A 21309-nucleotide genomic window follows, 5' to 3' on the forward strand; every position below is an offset into this window, starting at 1 on the left:
TTAAATCTCACTGACAGAAAACTTGGCAAGTACTCAAAGTTTTTAGAGGTCATTGGAACCTCTCTCTCCAGAAAGGAATCTTCCTCACATTCTGAGGGGCAGATGGGAACTCCCGACAAATGATGGTATCTGGGTTAGTACCCCCTTCCATATAAGGATTGTTCTGCACTACAGACAATGACAGGGTCTGCAGGAAGTATGGCCTTTGACACAGAATGAGTCACTGGAGAAGATGATGTTACTATTTACAAAGGATTAGCAATTCAGATCTAAGGCATTCACCTTGCCACTGATTACAAATCTCTAGGAACAGCCACCAAATCAGCCTTGAGTTTCTCACCGGTGTCTGACTATTGGCCGCCTTCAGAGGCAGTATTCACATGGTTGCTTGCATTTTTTATGTGGGGCTAGTTCTGATTTGCTATTCTCTTTTCTTAATGTTCTTTCTTATGGTTCTTTTATGTCTTTGGAGCATTTTAAAATGTTTAAATCCACTTTTAAGCATTTTAAACACTTCTCTGGTTGTTTTTGTGTCTGAAATTCTTGGGGTACTAATCATGTGTTTTTTATCTAATGACTCAGGCATATCATGGGTCATTTCCTCATGTGCTCTGTAGTTTTTGGCTGTGAGGTTGTGTTCTTTGGAGCTTTTCCTGAAGTGACCCCATGTAGCTAACCTTCTCTCCAGAGTGTTCTGCATTTTCCTCTGCCAGGTATCCTAGAGTAGCACCATTCCAGGACCAATTTTATATTGATTTCTCAGCTTGAAGATCTGAGGAATTGTATGTTTTGGATCCAAAAGCCTCTTGTGACACTGGGATTGTGATTCTCAGGGTAGACTCCTTTACATTGTTCTCAGAATCTAAGCAGAGACAAGATTCCTTTGCTCCTCTTTGTGCCAAGGATGTATTTTTCTCCTTAGTCTACTGTTTTATTTGGTTGTACCAGCTTTGTGCAGGAATCCATCTTCTTGCTTCATGTGGACAAAATCCTTCATCTCTGTTCCCATGTGGACATTAAAATATAAACTTCAGGTTACAATAACTGATACTTCTCTTTGCTCTAGGCAACTGAAGCATTAGGCACTTACTATTGCACAGGGGTTTTTTTTCCTTTATTTTTTGTACCTGGAGATTTTCACTTGCTTTCATATGATCTATTTAGCTATCTACTTCTTTTCAAAGCCAATGTCTTTGTATGTTATCCAACACATCTGGGAGTATATAGCAGTAGGATCTTTATTTTATTCTGCCATCATTCTGGAACCTTCCTAGCTCACTACTATCTTATTCTGAGCTAGTTGGCATACATGGGAGAGACAGACATATTCTTTGGTCACCTGTTCTAGCAATCTGTCCAAAACACACACTGTCCAACCCTGCACTCATTCCTTTGTCCAGAAAGAAGAAAAACTCAGCATGAAGTATGAAAGGAGGGAACCTAAAGATGTTAGCCCACACTAGTACTTTCTTCAAGGCATGAGCATGATAATGTCACATTGCCCTGTGAGTCCACAATTGAGGTGTCTTGATATTTTTCCTTTGAAAGTAACCCAGGGGCAGTCTTATCAAATCTTGCCTAATTATTTATTATGGACAGATTCAACTTCAGAAGACTATTTTTCCCCACAGTACACCAGAAATGTGAGCTTGATATCTTTATTTTTTTTTTTGAAGTAAGAAAATACCAAAAAGAAAATACTTGTTTTCAGTGAGTTGGAAAATGGATAACTGTAATTCAATAATATTTTAAAATGGTTTACGGACTCTGACTCTGACTCTATTAGTACTTTCTTCGAAGTTGCTGACAGTGCTTTTTTCACATGACTTCAGTTTTTTCCTAACTGAGGGACTAGTTAAGAACAAATAGCATAGCTTCTGTTTTATTGAGGAAGAGGGGAGACCTGTAGAGGTCACTGGATTTATCCAAGTGGCAAAGATATCTAGGCCACCAAAAAAGCTATGTTGAACCAACCCACTTCCTTTGCCTGAAGCAAAATTGCTATTTTGTGGAAGTACATTTTAGGGCTATTCCTTCAAGTTTCATCAAGGGAACAGCCTTATGAAACTCACTACTGCCTTGAAAATAGTGAGACACTGGCCACTAATAGCAGTCAGTATCCCCAATCCAGGATTAAAAGCATAGCTTTGGAAGCATTTGGATTATTTCAGTTGTAATCCTATGTCTTACCTACTGTTTGAGTGACCTGGGCAAGTCACTTTTAACCTCTCTGAGCTATAGTTTTCTCACCTGCAAAATAGGATAAATAATTCCCATTAAGATAGGACTGTGACAAAAATTAAATAGGATAATGCATGTAGACATACTAAGTGACCGATAAAACATAGCCATTATTAATGAGAAGTTCCCTGTGGGAAGCCCAACCTGAGAAATTTCTTTTAGAATATTATGTTGGGGTAAGTTTTGCTTCCCTAAAGAACTGCAGTCTTCTCTCAGGCACTATGAAATATGGAATGGATAAGGCTTTCTTTTCATTTGGTTTGCAAGTGCTAAAGCAAGTTTATTATCTCCACTAGTTCAAACGCAACCTGCAGGTCTGGGTTCTGTGTTCTCCAGGTTTGACTGGCCTCGTCAATCTCATATGCTCTCTTATTCTGGCTTTGTTTGTTTTTCTTTTTCCCCCTGTATTTTCTGTGAATGATGAGGCTAAAATGAAACATGAAAGTGCCTAGCACGGAGTACATAGTAGATCACTCTTCCCTTTCAAATGTTTTTTTCTTGGGGCCCCCCGGAGTGGCTCAGTCAGTTAAGTATCTGACTCTTGATTTCAGGCCAGATCATAAGCTCAGGGCTGTGAGTTTGAGCCCTGTGTTCAGCTCTGTGCTGAGCATGGAACCTGCTTAGGATTCACTCTCCCTCTCTCTCTCTCTGCCCCTCCACCCCATCCCTGCTTTCTCTCTCTAAAAAAAATAAAATAAAATGTTTTTTTTCCTTTCTTCTTTCACCCTTGCTTTCTTTATACTTCCTACACTTTCTCTGCTAAGTAATATTTATTAATGAATTTATTCTTTCCCTGTTTTGTGATGAAGTCCTAGCCATATTTCTAAAAGCATCCTATAATATAATTGGTAAATAATATTCGTTACTGGGATATCCCTGGTTAAAAATAGTTAATGGTGGAGCACCTGGGTGGCTCAGTCGGTTGAGAATCCAGCTGTTGATCTCTGCTCAGCCATGATCTCAGGGTCATGAGATCGAGCACCCTATTGGGCACCCATGCTCAGTGCAGAGTCTGCTTGAGATTCTGTCTCTCCCTCTCTCTCTGCTCCTCACCTCCACTCATGCACTGCCTCTCTTTCCTTCTCTCTCTCTCTTTTTCTGTCTCAAATAAATAAATAAATCTTAAAAATAAAGGTACTGGTGCCTGCAGCAGACATTAACAGGCTGAACAAAGTGTGCCTATAACAAAAAGATGAGCAGACCTGAATGAAAAGGAAGTGAGTCCCCACATATTCTGGCCGTGGCCTTCACTAAGTCACTGCATCTGTCTGGGCCTGCACCTGGCTCTGCAGAAGGAGGTGACCACCTATCAGGATTGCCGTGTGGGTCTCAACCAATAAAACTATAAAACCATGTACTATAAAACCATGTGCGTCTAAGGCTCTGGAAGCTGCATCACTTTATAATTGTTAATCTTTCTTATTGTTGCCACTGTTGCTAGTAACAAAGTATTTCAATTTTACAAAGATTGTCTGATGGCAAAGCCCAGAGCTTTCTTTAATTTTATCAATATTTGGAATTTAAACATAGTTTTCATATAAGTGTTACAGGTTCTAGGACACATATCTGTTGGTTTGGTTTCCTCATGTTAGCTCTTCAGGGGAATAGATGGTCTGGGATAATCATGTCCTTCTCTATATGGTAAAAATAAATCCATTAGGGACGTCCATAACTGTGGTATGACTATAAAGGAGTGCACACAAACATTCCAGCAACTTGTGAGTTGTTCACTGACACTTGCACAGGACACCGCTCTGATCTACCCATTTAAGTTAATTGCCCTTTTATGTAGCCTCATGGCTCCATGTACCTCTTCTTCAAGCCCAGTAGGGTAGTAGCAGTTTATATTTCTTTCTAATTCTTTGATTAATGCCCATATTTTATGCTAGACTTTGAGCTTCATGAGGTCAGGTCTGTTTCGTTTTGTTTTATTCTACCATTAGGTCCTTATACCTGGCAAAATGCATGACATATATTGGATAGTCACTTCATCTGTTGGATGGATGGATGGGTGGGCAGATGTATAGACAGACATTTAATCTCAAAGACAGTGATGTCCAACATTATATGTGCTGCCTCCAACGCTGACTACCAATGGTCCTGGGAGTCCCTGCCAGGGCTGTTGTGGGACAGAATCCAGCACAAGTCAAGAGAAACATAGGACGCACTTGTCAGCTTAATGTAAAGGGAATCTCGCTCCCAACCTGCACTGGGAAAGCCTGAAATGGGCATCCCCAGAAATAATCCAGCAGAAGGCTTTTTAGAAAGTGCTCAAGCATGGGCCAGAAAATCTTTACAGTCCCATGTCTTGGATTCTGTGATTCCATAAAATATGTTGCTTGTGTGATGAATCCTTAACCAAGATATCACTGCTGTACTCCAGCCTAGAATACTATGGATAGAAGAAGCTCATCCTAACAGCCAAGTCTCTATTTTGTCACTCTCTCCCTCAACCTCCCACTCACTATTTGTCAAGACATAGTACTGTTAATTAGACCCAGAGACTCCCTCCTCAAAAACGTTTGCAAAATAACTCTAAGTCACTAGAAATGTATATAAATTTCTCTTTCCTAATACTTCCTTCATAGTTAGACACTGAGTCTTTCTTAAAGTAATTAGCACATTTCATCCATTACTCACTAAAGAAATTTATCTATACAGCGTAACACAGTTATGAGTAATTCTACTTATAAATATGGGATTGAGGATAGATCTGTAGCATACCCCCTTGGTTGGGTGGCTGTTACTATCAGATCGGTGACATGGTAAACCATAATATCTGAGCAATCCTCTATTGTTTTGGGGGAGTAAGATTTGAAGTTCGCTGAGGGCCAGACTCTAGATACAATAAAACTGCCCAGAGCAGTCAAGATATTACAGAGACATGATCCTAGACTTTGTTGTTTTGGTTGATTGCTTAATGATGCATTTTCACTTGAGGCTTCTGAACCAGAACATGAGGCCCTCCTCTATAATCCCCACCCACTCTGCAGCCTCCTCCCCGACCAGTTCTGTACTATAGAAAGGTATAGACCCATACCAGCCACTCTGAACTACTCACCTCTCCTCAATCTGTCCATGCATGTCGGTGCTTCTGTCTGTGCCTTTGCAGAAATGACCCTTCCCTCATACAGGGTCAGTCACTTCCTGTACATGCTGTGACCAAAGCTGGCTTCCTGCTGTGATTGTAGCCTTCTCCCAGCAGATCATGCATCCTCTGGACACCTCTTCCCTGGACCATTTGTCCCTGCAACATACACTCAGCAATTCCGCATTGAAATGGAAGAGGAAAAAGATACTGAGCGCCTCCCGGCCAGTACTTGTGTCATTTTGCCAGCTGGATGCACCCGTTGGCCTTCACCTGCAAAAATCCTAATCATACTTTAAGATCTAAATCTAATCTCATCTCCCCTCCCAATCTTTCTCACTGCTAAGCCATTTACAGTCCGTGTCATTCATTTAACATTTAGCATGAATAGCTTTGTCCTGTTGGTGTATTTCCATGTATAAATGTCTTAAACCCCAAATAGATGGTAATCTAGCCTAATCCTTCTTTTTGTATTATTTTGGGATACTTCTTCCCTCTAACACTGCCACTGAGTTGTGCACAGAGAAGCCACTCTATGAATATTTATATATTGATCAAGCAGTTCGTATTTTGTATCTCCCACAATGTCTGCCTCAGCACAGGATAAATAATTACTGATCAATTGATTGAGTTGGAAATGTAGCACTTCACCTACCACAAATCTTCTGTTTTGTAACCTGACTCATCCACCAAAGTGTCAACACATTTGGGAAGCTGCCATGTAACAGTAGAGAGTTAAAGTTAGCTCTGTTGACTTTGGCTTGGCAGACTAAGCCAGGGAGAAAAATAAAACCTCTTCCAAATTTTCCACACAACCAAAAAGCACAGAGCTTTGGAAATCTGTGCAAAATGAGCCATTACTCCAAGCTGGTTAGAAGTGTGTGAGGATGGTTTGGAAAACTATGGAATAGTTGACGAGAATTATTCAAATGTGGTCAAACCTCGTTGTAGCTTTATGAGCAGGATATCATAAAAATTCATTTGTGTGAAATGCAGGGCAGCTTAGTAGCTAGGTTAACAAAATCAAAATGAACCATTTGGGAGGACAGAGACCAACCATGTTACACCCTTGCAACAGTCCTGCCACATGGATAGCAATAATTGGGGGATGGGGGTTTGTTCTTGTCTTCTGTTTATTTGTTTTTAATATAAATGTGAATTCCCAACCTCCATTTCTAGTAATAGTGAACTAGGTTATTTGGGCCAACGCTTCTCAAAATTTTTTTTTATTTTAATAAAATATACATAACATTGACCTTTTTCACCATTTTAAGTGTACAGTTCTGGGGCATTAGGCACATTGACACTTCTGTACAACTATCACCACCGTCCATCTCCAGGTCTTCTTTATCTTCCCAGACCCAAACTCTATCCCCATTCAACACTAACTCCTCCTCCTCCCTCCCCCAGTCCCTGGCAACCACCCTTCAACTTCCTGTCTCTATGAGTTTTCACAACTCTAGAGACCTTATATAAGTGGAGTTCTATGATTGATCTTTTGTGTCTGGCTTGTTTCAGTTACTATGATGCCTTCAGTTCCCTCTGTGTTGTAGCATGTATCCAAGTAGGGACCCATTTTTACAGATGGGGTGTTGAAGCTCCAATAATTCATCTGAGGTCTTTCTGTGTGGCCCAGAGTAGAGGCTCTATAATCTTCAGTTACATAAATAATAATACCAATCAGTAACTCTAAGTCTAAACTATGCTAAACCCTTAACATGTATTATTTTCATGCAGTTTCTTCAAAAAACCCTATGAGTTCATTATCTGTATCTTGGAATGAGAACCTGAATCAGATTAAGAACTGGCCCGAGTTCCTCTAGCGGAGAACTCACGGCACTGGTTAGTCTCTGTCTTGGGCCTCTCCATAAAAGATTCTATTAGACGATTTCCCCAAAGCAATTATTTTCTATGTGCATGCATGTGGAAACCAAGAACATGGGCCCCACTCCCCAGGAGGCGTGAGCATGAACTCCTTCCTCCTGAGGAGCTTGGCGTGAGACCCTCATTGGGAAGTACCAGGAGAAACTACAGGGATTGATGTGAATAAAACCCTGGGGGTACTTTAAAACTTCCCTGAGGACTTGACAAGTGTTTGATATGAAAAAGCATTTCTTGCCGGCAAAATGTGTGTCTCTGAGGAGCTCTCGAGTTGCCAACATGCAAGCTGACTGGGAGCCGGGGTGGTAGGTGGGGAAGGCAGGTTTGAAAGCAACTCTACTCAAGCTGCACCCAGCAAGTCCCTTTTTCCCTGGCTCTGACTCTCCCTCCATCAAGGCCTGGATTGGAGTTGTCTTTCCCAAAGCAGTAACTGTCAGAGGAACCATCTGGTTTGGTTTCTTATGACTGACTCCCAGGAACAGAAATCCCTCTGGGAAGAACCACAGCAGCAACAGCAGTGAGAGGCAACTCTGATGCTAGCTGGATAGGAACTGGGGGGAGGGCCCCGCTCCAAATGGCCTACCAGGGAGCCTTGGGCCTAAGACCTACTGTTCTGAGAATGAGAAAGGCTAACCTCTTCATTCTGGAGAGTATTGGGTGGGAGTTGGGGGGAGGGTAGTTCGTGAAGAGAGGCTAAAAGGTGTCCAGAGTGTCTGTTACAATTTTAGGTCTACCTTCTACAGGGAGACTTTCTTAGTGGGCTCTTTCAAGCCATAATCCAACCCGTTAAGCCAACTTCCTTCCCTCTTGCTTTGATCACTAATATCACTAATGCATCTTGTGTCCATGCGTCAGCCTATCTGGAAATTGCCCCAGATTGGGGCCCCCTGCTCTTTCATTCCATCCAGGCTCACACATACTGCTCGCTGGCTGGCTCATTTCCTCCACATGTGCACTTACTCTAGAAACTCCTCTGTTCTCTGCACTAACTCTTGGAAAGTTAGACCCTGAAGGAGCTTCAGGCCCATTCAGTCCGGGCCTCTCACTGGGGAGGCCACATAGACATTGCTGGGGCTTGACTGGGAGCTAGGTCTCCTGCCTCCCACACCTTGTATGTTCACCACAGAAATGATTACAACAAAGTGCCAGAGGGAAGAATCGTTTGCTAAAGGAGCATGTGAGGTGGGGAGTGCGGCATGGCTGACCTCACACGGCAAGCACCAGGCTCCTCACGGCCTTGAGGGAAATGGTTCTCCATTGGGCTCCTCTCTGGTGACAGAAGGACCTTGGCAGACCACCAGTCCCTGGATGTGAGCTGGTTGAGTCGGGATTCTCCTCACTTGCTTATCTCTGTCCAGCTCAGTGCCTAGAGCACACTGTTTGTGGACAGACTAAAGGAATCTGTGAGGAGACCAGTGATTACCCCTTGAAGCTCAAATGTTCTCAGTCTCTGTTAAAAATTCAAGCTCCAGCCAGCGACCAGCTCATTTTTGCCAATATCCCAACGCAGTGAAATCCCAGCACCAAAAAGAATGTTCGGACTCTTTCTTTAAACTTCCTTTAGTGAGATTTGCCCTCTCAAACTCAGACATGGGTCTTCTCATTTATTTTGCTGACAAGTAGAAGCCATTCAAGTACATAAGAGAGAACTTGTGTTTACCTTGAAAACTACAATTGTCCATATAGTCTCTTCTCTCCTCCAGGGAAATTTTCTCATCCTGAAGGTTGTGCCCGTGGGAGACTGGAGGGCGGGGGGTGGCAGCTTCCCAATGCCCAGCCCGCTGGGTGGGGTGGAGGGTGGACAGGAGCTGCTGCTGCAACACCCACCCCCGCGCCCCAATCCCATGCTCTTCCCGCAGCTCTCTGGATCCCCCGCAGTTCCTTGGCTTTGCAGCCTGCCTTTTATAGGGCTCCTTAAGCAGGAAAGGCCTTTATTAAAAACCATCTCTGTCCTAGGGCTTCTCAGTTATGCCTCATGTGTGGCTTGTGCCCTCCGTTAGTCACAGGGCAGAGCTAGAAAGGAAGACGGCTCACGCCATCTCGTCCTTGAGCAGGAGGATTAAAGACATTACCCTTCTCAATAGCTTGCAAACCCTGTCATTTCCTAGGGGAAGTTGGGGTAGAAGGAAGAGGCTGGGGGTGGGACAGGAAGAGAGGAGGAATATGCTGGAGCACGAGGCCTGGTACTTAATACTTGGGCTCTAAAACCCAAATTCCCTAGATTGTGTGTGTTTGTAATGAGGTGAAAATTAACCATTTTTAAAGTGGGCGGTTCATGGGCATTTAGTACATTCTCAGTGTTAGGCAATCACACTACCTACCTAGTTCCAAAGCATTTCCTTCACCCCAGAACAAAGCCTCATACCCACTGTTCACCTTAAAATGGCCAGTGATCTTCCCAGCAAACCGTGTGTTTATTTGGGAATAAAAGAGAATTATAGTCCAGAACAAGCCGGCTATGACACAACCATAGGCAAGTCCCACAAATGAAAGAGAAGAAGGAGAACTTGAGAGGGATAAATTTGTCCCATTCATCCTCTTCTTTATGGGGAAGAAGGAGGAGTTGAGCGGGGTCGTTTGGGAAAAAGTCCATTGGAGAGAAGTGAGAGTTTGGGGTGATGACGGTTTCTCACTCGCTGAGTTTTCCTGCCCCGCAGGTGGTGGGTCCCTTGAAGGAGATGTGATGTAAATCTTTGCCCGTGGGGGCCTGTCACTGATGACTGTTGACTGGCGAGACCCTTCTGCTGGGGTCTGTAATAACGGACACTTCTGTTGGAGTCTGTGGTTGTCAGTTCTTCCTGTAACTGACATTCAGTGGTAGGGCTCCTCCTGCTAGGCTCCCCTTCTAGCCTCCCGGCCCCTTTACTAATTTATTAAGCTGTTTATGCCCATATTCCCTTCCCCCACCCTCTGGAAACCACCAGTCTGCTTTCGTCTGTATGAATTGCCCTCTTCCGGATGTTTCATGTGGTTGAAATGATGCAGTACGTGGTCTTCTGTGCCTGGCTTCTTTCACGTGGCCTGCTTTTGGAGGTTTATCCACACTGTAGCAGGTGTCAGCACTTCATTCCTTAAAGGACTGGATAATACTCCTTGGTGTGGATATACCATATTTTGTGTATCCATTCATCCACTGATGGCCACATCCCCTGTTTGACTGTTTTAAGTGGAGCTGCTGTGAAAATTCTCATACAAGTGTTTGAACACCTGCTTTCAGTTCTTTTGGGTATATGCCTAGCAGTGGAGTGGCTGGGTCATAGGGTCATTCTCTGTTTAACCCTCTGAGGTACCACCAGACTGTTTTCCACAGTGGCTCTACCATCTACATTCCTGCCACATTGCCTGGTTTCAAACCCAGCCCTGCCACTTAGTAGTTGTTTCAAGTTGGGCGAGTTACTTTGCACTCCGTGCCTCAGTTTCCTCATTAGTATAAATCAGGACCGTAATGCTATGTACTCCGTGGGGTTTGGATGCTTCCAGGAGTGAACACCTCCAGAGGGCTTGGAATGGTGCCCAGTATGCAAGACTCACTACAGAAATGTTTCCTGCTGCTGTTACTGAGATATACTGAGGGTCATGGCAGATACAAGACTGGGAAGTTTCTGACTAAAAAGGTCCACATTGGGTGGTACAAAAGAATCATGGGCTCTCGAATTTGCATACTTGGAGTTGGCACTGAGGGCATCCCTCCTTTGAGAGAGTCTGTCTTCATACCTACTCAGTGATAAGCCACAAGATCCCTCTTTTCTGTGACTCCGTGGTTCTTGTGGAGAGCCCGCTCCTCAAGGCTGAGGAAACTCATGACCAACACCAACTCCACTTCTTCCAGTTCTCCAGCAAGCACAAGGAGGGCAGGAGTGTGTCCCAACAACTAGAAGCTCCAAAAAGAAGTCCCTAGAAAACAGAGGGCCACCTGGGCAGCTCAGTCAGTTAAGCATCTAACTCTTGATTTCAGCTCAGGCTGTGATCTCAGGGTCAGGGAATCCAGCTTTGTATCGGGCTCCGCACTCCGCATAGAGTCTGCTTGTCCCTCTCTCTCTGCTCCTCCCCTGGCTCATGTGTGCTCTCTCTCTCTCTTTCTCAAATAAATAAATGAAATCTTTAAAAAAAAAAAAAAAAGGAAGTTCCTAGAAAACAAATAAAAGTAAATCTTCTCTCTCTCACCAGTAATGTAAGGAAAAGGCAAAACTGGTTGATTTTCAGCTGAATCTACTGAATTACCATCAAATATTCTGCCAATTTTATTTCTCTCAATTTATAAAATTAATCCATATGTTTGTGATTCATTTATGCCTCACTCATCGAAATGTTTTCTAAAAGCTGTTTGAATCCCACGAATCCTGATGGGGGCCTTCTCCAAAGCACATAGAAGCAAGATGATAAATTTTTCCCATTCATCTTGGGTTGGAAATCTCGGCTTGTCGAGCAGCCATATTACCAACTCTTAAGCAAGTAAGAGACGCCAGAGTGAACTGATGAGAACGTGTACTAATTAATAGTTGCCACCAGGATCCTCTGGCCTCACACTCGTATAGCACTTCATAGTTTGCAGAGCCCTGTCACTTTCTAGATAGGTCTCTACAACCGTTTGGAGAGCTTGGTGGAGTAAGGCGCTATGCTGTTAGCTCTTTCAACAGAGAAGGAACAGAGACCAGGAAAGGTGTATCGAGGCCCAGAGATGGAGGGGCCAGTGCTAGGACCCTGTGCTCAGAAGGGGCCTCTGTGTCCCTCCCTCAGGCAGGGAATTAGAAGGGCTGGCACAGGATCCTCTTGCAGGGCTCGGTGCACCCTCCCCGCACACACAGGAAACCATCGCGCCCTTCCACGGTCCCCACGTCACTGACAATCTGGGCCCCCAGATCGTGAGGCCGCACTTGTTCTCATAAATGTTTGCATCACCTTCCGGCATCTACATCTCCTCCACCCTCCTTCTCCCTCCTTAACCCATTGCTCCTCTTCCAGAAGCTTCCATCTCTCAGACACTCGGGATGTTGCCGCGTCCTTTCTTGGTGACATCAGGTTGGAAGAAAAGCCTGTGTTCTGCACCCGGGGGAGGCTGGGCGGGGGCTTCCCGCAGCCACTAGAGGCCTAGTGCAGGGCCCAGTGCAATTAGCCATTGGGCAGTCCTTCTGCAGTGGACAGTCTCTTAAGGGCCCTAGCAGGGCAGGCCTTGTCCTTCCAGCAGCACTGCGTCTGCAGCACAGAGGCCTGTGGAGAAAGCCTCTTGTCCTCAGAGTATCTGTGGCTTGTCACATGCCTCTGTGGAGACCAAGTTCTGCAAAAGTCTCCACCACCTGGACCTTGGAAGCATGTCTGTCTGGCACAATTGTATGCTTTCCGTGGCCTACAGGGGTGTGAAGAGAGTGATCTCGCTCAGCCTTCGGGGACGGTCCTGGCCTTGGGACCCCAGTGTGCCTTCCACACATGATTGTTTCCTGTGCTGTGAGAAGGGTGGAGGCATACCGGCCTTGGCTCCTCACCCTGTCTGCTTCTCAGAGTCCCCTGGGGAGCCGACGGAAAACCCAGAAGCCAGACCCTGCATCCCAATTGCTGGACCATAATCTCCAGGGCTTGGAGACCCCTAAGAAGTGCCCTTCCCCTGGGGACTTGAGTGCATCTGGGCCGGCGGGAACTTGTTTGTTCAGGTCCGTGTTCCCCTAACACCACTTCCCACGCTGCATACAAGAGGTGCAGGCTGTTGTGGCGAGTGATGTCTCCCTACCACCCGGATCCGATCCTCAGCTCCCCACTGGGGTCGGCCTGCTCGGGGCCGCCAGCACGGCTCCTGCAGGCAGCAGGCACGCCTGTCCCTCACTCACCTGCCTTTCTCTTTCGCTCCCCAGGACACACAAGATCAGCCACTGCTACCGCATCACGTACCGCCACATGGAGCGGACCCTGTCCCAGAGAGAGGTCCGGCACGTGCACCAGGCGGTGCAGGAGGCCACGGTGCAGCTGCTGGGCGTAGAGGGCAGGTTTTGAGGCCACCGCCTGGACCAAGCTGCCGCCGCTCAAGGCTCCAGGGATTTGTGGGAGAGAAAAGGCTACTGTTAGTGGATGGGGGCATCTGTCATGTTTTGATAAGTGGGTCAGTGTTGGGACTTTCAGAAAATAAAGGATCGCTCCTAAGAAGCTGTTGACATAGTATTTGTCTTTTATTTGGGGAAAGAGGGAAAAAAGAAGCAATAATATAAGAGATCCCTCCTCTTCCTTGAAAAAGTGCTTTGCCCCTTGGTGCTCAGTGTGGTTAATTGGTCCCTAGGGTCCATTAAAGTATAAAGACCAGGCGTGATTTCTGGCCTGTCAGGCCCTTCCACCCTTGTAATGAGTGAAGACACAAAGAGACATCAGAAGTTCCAGACACCAGAAGATTGTTTGAGTCTGCTTCCATGCTTGCTTTCTTCTCTTCGTTTTCTGCTTTGCAAAGGGCAGGCTTCACACAGGGCACTAATGAAATGCCAGGGCCCCCCTCAAAAGTGAAGGCAGTCACGTGTCTGAATGGGGCAGGATAGTTCTTGTTTTTCATAAACCCGTGGCTTGGAGCCAGGCCTCTTGGCCCAGGGCTTGGGCTCAGCTTCCTTCTGGCCCAGCAGTGAGGAAGGAAAGGAGCAAGAGCCACCCCAGAGGCTGGGAGGCCCACAGGAACCCCGTCCTTGAATGCCTGCATTCATTGCCTCACAGAAGGCCCGTGCTTCCGGAGACGACCTTTAAGGAAGAATATGGGACTTTGATGTCCCCCCCTTTTCCATCCCAGGCACTTTGTAGTCTGCCGGCCTCACTCCTGACCATTTTTAATAATCAAATTCCATCCCTGGCAAGATGCTGGAGGCTGATGGAGGACTGCAAGGGCTGGGATAAATATTTGATGAGGGGTGGCCATTATCAGCTAGTGGCGTGGGGGGTGGGCAGCTGCTCTCAAAGGGAAGGAATGGGCTTTCATGTCATTCTACCTTGTTATTCATTTGTACTTTTCCTTTGGATTTTCGAGGAATTAAGGAAGCAGAACCCCAACTTCTGCACCCAGGCTTGGAATCTAACTGCTGTCCAAGGTCCTGGGGTCCCCTGGATACAGTTCCTTAAGTGGCTAGATCCGAGTGGGAAGGCACAATATGATTCGTAATGTCTTCTTCAGTAGCGTTTGCTAGCAGACCATTTCTGCTCCAGTCTTAGGCTGCATTTCCAGAGGTCCTATTCATCCCCAAGACCTGTTAGGCATTGATTAATATTCTCCAATAAAACAAGTTAGGTGGGTAATACCCAGACAATCAGGGTGCCGCCCCCTGGCCTTGAGCCAGAGCAAAGATTTGTCAGATCCTGTGCTTGGTCCAAACCCTCTTCCCCGGGCCTGGAGAAGTGACATTCAGAAGGCTTCACAGAGTGCTGTTCTGAACATCCCTCTCAATACACTATCAGTTATCTAAATTGTGCAAAGGAGACACTGAGCCCTAAAGGAGTCACAGGACTTGACCAGCAATGACACCCAGGAGGTGGCCGGCCTCACGCTCAAGCCTGCTGCGTCCAGATTAGTAACCTCCATCTACACATAAATTGGTTGGTGGTAGGGTCTGTGCCTCCCTCCCTCCGGCTCCTTGGGTCTCGGTTCCATTTGGAGAACGCCAGCTGCATGGGCTCCACTCCAACGGTCTGGCACTCACGCCTAACTGCCCCACCCCAGAGCCCAGGGAGAAGCCGGCTCTTGACTTTCCATGTGGCCCCCACCAGAGAACACGTAGCAAGAAAGGAAACAATAAGAAAAGCCATTTAAGCCATAAGATGAATAGCACTTTGCAGCTCAAGAACAGAGAGCTCTGTATAAAGTCAAGCACAGTGACTAACACCAGCACCAGCACCGTGAGCCTCAGGGGTGCTCGGGTCCCTCCTTTGTATAATAGGAGTAATAATAGCACCTGTCCCCGAGAGTGCTAGCAAGGGCCTGATGAGATATCTCATGCGCTCTACTTCGTGTAGAACCTGGAGCCTAACGAGCCAGCAGTAAATGACACCTGCTCTGATCGTTATTCAGGTGGGAAGAGGTAGAACTGTGCAATATTCGAATGGGAACAGATCCTGGAGGCGGGGGCATCTGGGTGGTTCAGTTGCTTGGGCGTCCAACTCTTGGTTTTAGCTCAGGTCATGAACTCGGGGTCATGGGATTGAGCCCAAGGTTGTGGGATGTGGGATCAAGCCCTGCTTTGGGCTCCATGCTCAGTGCAGAGTCTGCTTGGGATTCTTTCCTTCTCCCTCTAGCCCACCCCACTTTTCCTCTCGAATAAATAAATCTTAAAAAAAAAAATCCTGGAGAGCAGCCATATCTCTCCCTAGATGAGTATAGATGTGAGGACACTAGCTGGTCAAGAGGACGTACCCAAGGGCATAGCTAAGTACCGTAGAGCTAGGCCTAGAACCAGGCTTTCCAGAGCCATTTTCCACAACACCATACCGAATCCGACATCTTAGCACATCCTCAGGTGTAAGGCCCATGAAAAGCCTTGACCCTCATAAGAGTCAGGAAGGCTCAGGCTAAGGTCGCAGCCGTGTCCTGGAGCTGAGGACCCACTACCTTTGCAGCCCACACGTCCCAGATGCCAGCCGGACAGAGGTCAGCAGTCTCTGGCTACTCTGAAGTTCATGGAGATAAATTCTGTGACCAGCTGCAGCCTCAGGGGGCAGCCTTGCGGGCTCCGCAGACATTCGTCACTTTATCCCCTCCCCACTCCTTCCTCTTCCTGCTGGTGACCCCCTGCTGACCTGATTCCCCAGCAGCCCGTCATTCTTGGAATCAACCAGTCCTCCCAATGCTGGCCCAATGTACCCGACCATGGGCTGGTGGGCTGGCAGACAAGAAACAAGAAAGGGAACCCAAAGGACACATGGCAGCTTCCAAATGGCCACACGCTGACTCTGCTTAATGAGACACCACAGTGGACATGCTGTGTCTTCCGTCCTCGTGCCTGCCAGGAGCCCACCAGTCTTCCCACTGAACACCGTCACTCAAACAGCACTTGTGGGCCAACTAGCCAGGGCCGTGGGCCCCTCCCCATCTGCAGGTCAGATACATATTTTTCCGGCGGCTGGAGGGGGCATAACAGTGGTGGTGGAGTTGATGGAGCTAACGTTGTGGTCTTCCGGGCACCTTTGTTCGGCCGTTTAGAGTGGGGGACTGATGTTCTGTACAATAGTTGGAGCCATGGAAAGAGAAACCAAGTCCTTTCTTCATGGAATTCACATGCATCCTTACATTCCATCCTCGCGAGCCCCTGCGGCTCATCCCGTTACCATCTCAACTCCAAGGGCGAGATTAACTGTGCAGGGACATGTTGCAAAGCCAGCACTGGAGAAGGTAGGTCCTCCTGACTCCCAGGCCTGTGCTCGTAATGTTGCCTTCCACTTCTCCCTGTGCATCTGCCCAGGCCCTGGGATGCTGATAGTCAGGGTGGGGAATTCCTTCTGGACCCAGGCAGAGGCAACGGGCCATCATTGTGGAGACATTACCAGCAGGGGCTTCAAGCTTCAGGACAGCGACAGCAGCCAGAGACAAGCCACAGGACCTCTCAGTGAGGGGCTAGGGTCTTTGATGTAGACCCTCACGACCAGCCACGAGTTCTATGTCAAAACTGCTAGAAGCCTGTTTTTATCCCCTGATGCTCAAAGCCTTCAATAGAATTTACACTTGTAGCCATAGCTGCTTCTGGATAGCAGGTCAGACTCAAGGTCACTGTCTGAGCTGAAGAAGTCAGCTCCTGAGTGACAGAGGAGAACCCCAAACTAAAATATCTAGGACCCTATGAGAGCAATCCATGCTCCTAGGAGGGTGTCCTAGTACCGGGGGCGGGGCAGTGGGACAGCAGGATGGGAGGTAATGTGGTTATTTCTGACCTCAAGGTCACATTGATTTGGAGATTTCTGGGTGGCTTCTGTACCCAGAAATGCTATATTGCTTTAAAAGCAATCAATGGCAACCAGAAAGCCAGTGCCCAATTCAAGGGCAGGGGTTCAAGGCAGATTTCCTGTGATGTTGACCGGACCACCTGCTCTGGGACTTTTTCTCTCCTACCCCTAAGCCCTGTGGCTGTTCCCAGGAGGAGAGCAGTGCAGGGTTGCTCCACCAGGTACAGGGCCAAGCCCGAGGCTGGGGTCTAGGTCTAAATCCAGCTCTGCCCCAGATGGGTCACCGGCCATCCCCAAGACTTACCACTGCACTAACATGGAGGTGACAGTCCCTGCCCATTTTACTGCAGACTGAGTATGAAATGCATAGCTCAGCAACCAGTAAGAAAACTGGGTATAAAACTCTCAGTATTTTCTATTAGCCTCATGACCACTCTGAAAGTCATCACATTCTGTCTACTAAGAAGTTGAAGACTTCAAACTCAAGGCCAGGACCAAGTCCTCTAGTGAGTGACTAACAGAGCTGGAATTTAAGGCCATGTTTCCAGAGGACAAACGCGCATGACCTTTCCACCGTGCAGTCGTCTGCCAAGCACGGAAGAAAGACAAGAACACTGAGACAGCACACGGCCTCCTGCAGCTGCAGCTATAAAACTCGGAGTATCCTCTGTAGCCTTCTCTCTCAAAATGAAGTCGTGTGTGTGTGTGTGTGTGTGCATTTCCCTGTGGTGCATACAAGCCTTATAGAGGGCTTGGCGTTCTCACAAATCAAATGATGGAAGGGATGCCAGGCACTAAGTAATAAAGGCAGGCATTTTAGATGGGTTACACGACAGGGATCAGTCCAGAATGAAAATTAGGGTGTTACACTCACTCTAGAGCAGCGCTTCCCAGCCCCTGATCCCTGCCACACCCTTGGCGGGTCTGGCCACAGACGCAGGTGCACCCGGGTTTGCATACAGATCGAGGCTCGCGGGCGAGACAGCGGCACCTCGTCCTTCCCGGCCGAGAAAGGATTTCGGGATGCAAGTGTGTGAGCTTGACATTTTATAGAAGGAACTTGAGAGTCTATTTTTAACATCTTCTAACCTAGCAAGAGTGAATTATTTGAAGCCATCTATACTTTATTAGTAATAAGAAATAACTCGGGTGCCCCAGCAACTCCAGGGGGAAAGAAAAGTCTTTTCAACAGTAATAGCTGGTTATCCACATAAGACCAAAAGAGGAGAATCTCAACCCCTACTTCACACCACACACAAAAAATAATTCGAGATGGAGTGTAGACTTAAATGTGAAATCCAGAATTTGTCAGACTTTAGGAAGAAAACATAAGGGACAGTTCCTGTGACCTTGAATAGGCAAAGATTTCTTAGAAAGGACACAGAAGGAACCAATAAAGAGAAAAATGACAAACTGGATTTTTTCAAGATTTAAAACTCCCACTCTTTGAAACACATCATTAAGAGAATAAATAGGCAAACTGCAGACTGGAGGAAATATTTACAACCTAGGTTTCATAAAGACCAAAGATCCGGAATACACAAATGGTTCCTACAATTCAATAATTAAAAAAAAAAAAACCCTTTGAATAAAATGGGTGAAGACTTGAACAAACACTTCATGAAGAGAAGATTTATAAATGGCCAAGGAGATGAAAAGGTACTCAGCCCTCTCAGCTGTCAGGAAACGGATTTCTGAAGTCACGGAGCAGACAGAACTAATCTTCAGTGCCAAACGCAGATAGATCAGAGGTGGCCTGGGCCTGGGACGTGATTGACTGAAAGGGGTACACGGGGCATTTTTAGGAGATGGAAATATTCTCTGTCTTGAGAGGAGGGCAGTAACGCGGACTAATGCATTTGTCAAAACTCCTCAAACCATCCACTTGAAGATCTATGCCTTTCGCTGTATGTAAATTATAGATGTACAAAACAAAGAGAAAAACTATTATGCTGCATGTCGTGACCATACGAATGCTGTGGCTTGGAAGCAGAGGAAGCCTCAGATTCTGGAACAGATGGGCAGAGAAGGTTCTAGAAGGACACGGGGGGCAAGATCACCCCAGAGTCCATGGTGCATCTGGGTGTGCAGCGAGCTCTCTGCAGGAGGCTGGCAGCACGTGCAGGCGAAGGTGGAGGAGCACGGGTGCAAGCCCAGGCCTGCCCAGGACACAGGTATGAAATGAAAGAGCCCTCAGTGCTATCTTTGGAGTCGGGGGTGCACGCAGGGGACCGGCCAGTGGACTCAGTGGCACAGAGCGGAGGGAAAAGATAGGACCCGAGGGCTGCTGGTAGAACCTCTGGTTTAGCCACGTAGCTGCTCCCCAATGTCCTTGGAGCTGGAGCAGCATGGTGATGTGAGCCACACTGCCCCCTGCTCCAGGTGGGACGTGGAGCTTATAACAAACACACCTGTGCCCACCTTCCCCCCGGTGGTAATCCCTCAGGATCACAGGGAAACCAGGCATGCCCACCTCAGGCATCAGAGCTGAGCTGTGGCTCTGCCGCTGAGTAGCTGGGTGACCCTGAGGACTTCCCGAGCCTCCAGACTCAGTTTCTGCATTTTACAAATAGGAATGCTGATCATACTCATGGCATTGTGATGGGGGTCAAATGAACTAAGGCACGAGGGGCTCTCAGTTTTCCGCACAGCGAGCTAGTATAGCTATGATGATATTTTTCCTAAGCCCACATTGGGAAAATGTTCTGGATTTTTCCAGAACTGTCTTGGGGCCTGTATTAGCTTCCCAGGGCTGCCCTAACTAAGTGATGGTTAGTTAGGCGATGGTTGCTCAACTCTGTGAATGTGCTAAAATCCACTGCAATGTATGCTTTGGAAGGGAGAATTTTGTGGCATGTGAATGGTCTCTCAATAAACCTGTCATTTTTTTTTTAATGTCAAGAATGTTGACATCTAATAAGAAAATGTTACAAATATGTATGTACCGTATGACCCAGAGATTGCATCCCTAAAGTGTCTCCTGAGAGCAATGAAAAGAGGGATCTTACTGAGTTCGGCTTGACGTGGAAACGGGCAGAAGTGACGGCCTCTGCTGCAGCTGGGAGCCCTGTCTTCCACTCCCTCCCTGGGGTCTGGCCGCAGGGAGTCCCGCCGGCAGCTCAGCATAAGGCTTGGAGGGGATTCCACCACACATCCGGAGCAGGGCTGCAGTTTTCCAGTGCCGGTGGATTTTGCAGCCTTCCGCCCCTCCTCAGGGCAGGAGGGGTGGCCCTTGACCTCCTCAGGAAGGCTCAGGGGGCCAACTCCTTAACAATGTCATGTGGGCCCCCTGAAGCATCGGCGTTGCCCAGGAGCCGGTTAGGAATGCAGGTTCCAGGCCCCTCCCCAGACCCGCAAAATCAGAATCCGCATGTAACCAGATCCCAGGTGGCTGGTGTGAGTGCTAGATCTCAAGAAGCTTTGGGCTAGAGCGACCTCCCTTCAGAGCATGAAAGACTGAACTCATTATTAGGGCTTAACCAGGTTGCAAAGGGAGCGTGGAAGCAAATTCCAGCTCTCTGATCCTTGATGGCCCCTGTTATGAGTGGCGTGTACCCAAAAAGGAGATGTTGAAGCCCTAACCCTCCGTTACTGCAGAGTGTGGCCTTATTTGGAGACAGGGTCATTGGCAATAGAACTTGTTAAGATGAGGTCATACTGGGGTAGAGTGGGCCCCGATTCAGGAGGCCCAGGGTTCCTATAGAGAGATGGCCGCCTGAGGAGAGAGACACGCTGGGAGAATGCCATGTGACATGTGCCAGCAGAGGCACAGATTGGAGGTACGTAGCCCAAAGCCAGGGAACACCAAAGATGGCCGCCAAACCCCGGGAATCCGGGAAGAGGCGAGGGACGACTCCAGAGGCAACACCTCGCATGTCTGGTCCCTGGGCGCTGAGTGGAACAGCACAGCGTGACCGCCTCCGAGCCGGCCAGCCCCGGGCACGAGGCAAGGAGGCCAGAGCTGCTCAGCTCTGTGAGGGAGGAGATTTCTGGTGTTTAAGCTCGCCAGTCTGAGGTCCTTAGGGCAGCCCTGGGAAGCTGATACATGCCCCAAGACCGTGGGACCGACCCTCCTTCCCAACAGGACTCTGGAAAGAGGGTCACCTCACGGTGGGCCCCCCTGACTCTACCTGGGAAGGGAGCTAGGAAACGGGGGGCTGTGCTGTCTTTAGGTGGAGACAGGCCTTTAACAGAAAGAGCAACTTTCAAAA

At 47.4% G+C, this 21309-nt stretch overlaps 1 protein-coding gene across 10 annotated transcripts in view; it reads left to right on the forward strand.

The window, feature by feature from the left end:
• Positions 1 to 13343, forward strand: part of FARS2 (phenylalanyl-tRNA synthetase 2, mitochondrial) — a 524473-nt gene extending 511130 nt beyond the window's left edge. For all 10 annotated transcript variants that reach the window (XM_059399371.1, XM_059399372.1, XM_059399375.1 and 7 more), the window contains one exon: positions 13054 to 13343. In XM_059399371.1, coding sequence (XP_059255354.1) covers positions 13054 to 13192 — 139 coding nt within the window. In that variant the 3' untranslated portion in view covers positions 13193 to 13343. The remainder of the gene's footprint in view (positions 1 to 13053) is intronic.
• Positions 13344 to 21309: the final 7966 nt, after the last annotated feature.

This window comes from Mustela nigripes, chromosome 5, assembly GCF_022355385.1.
Source record: "Mustela nigripes isolate SB6536 chromosome 5, MUSNIG.SB6536, whole genome shotgun sequence".
Taxonomy (NCBI): domain Eukaryota; kingdom Metazoa; phylum Chordata; class Mammalia; order Carnivora; family Mustelidae; genus Mustela; species Mustela nigripes.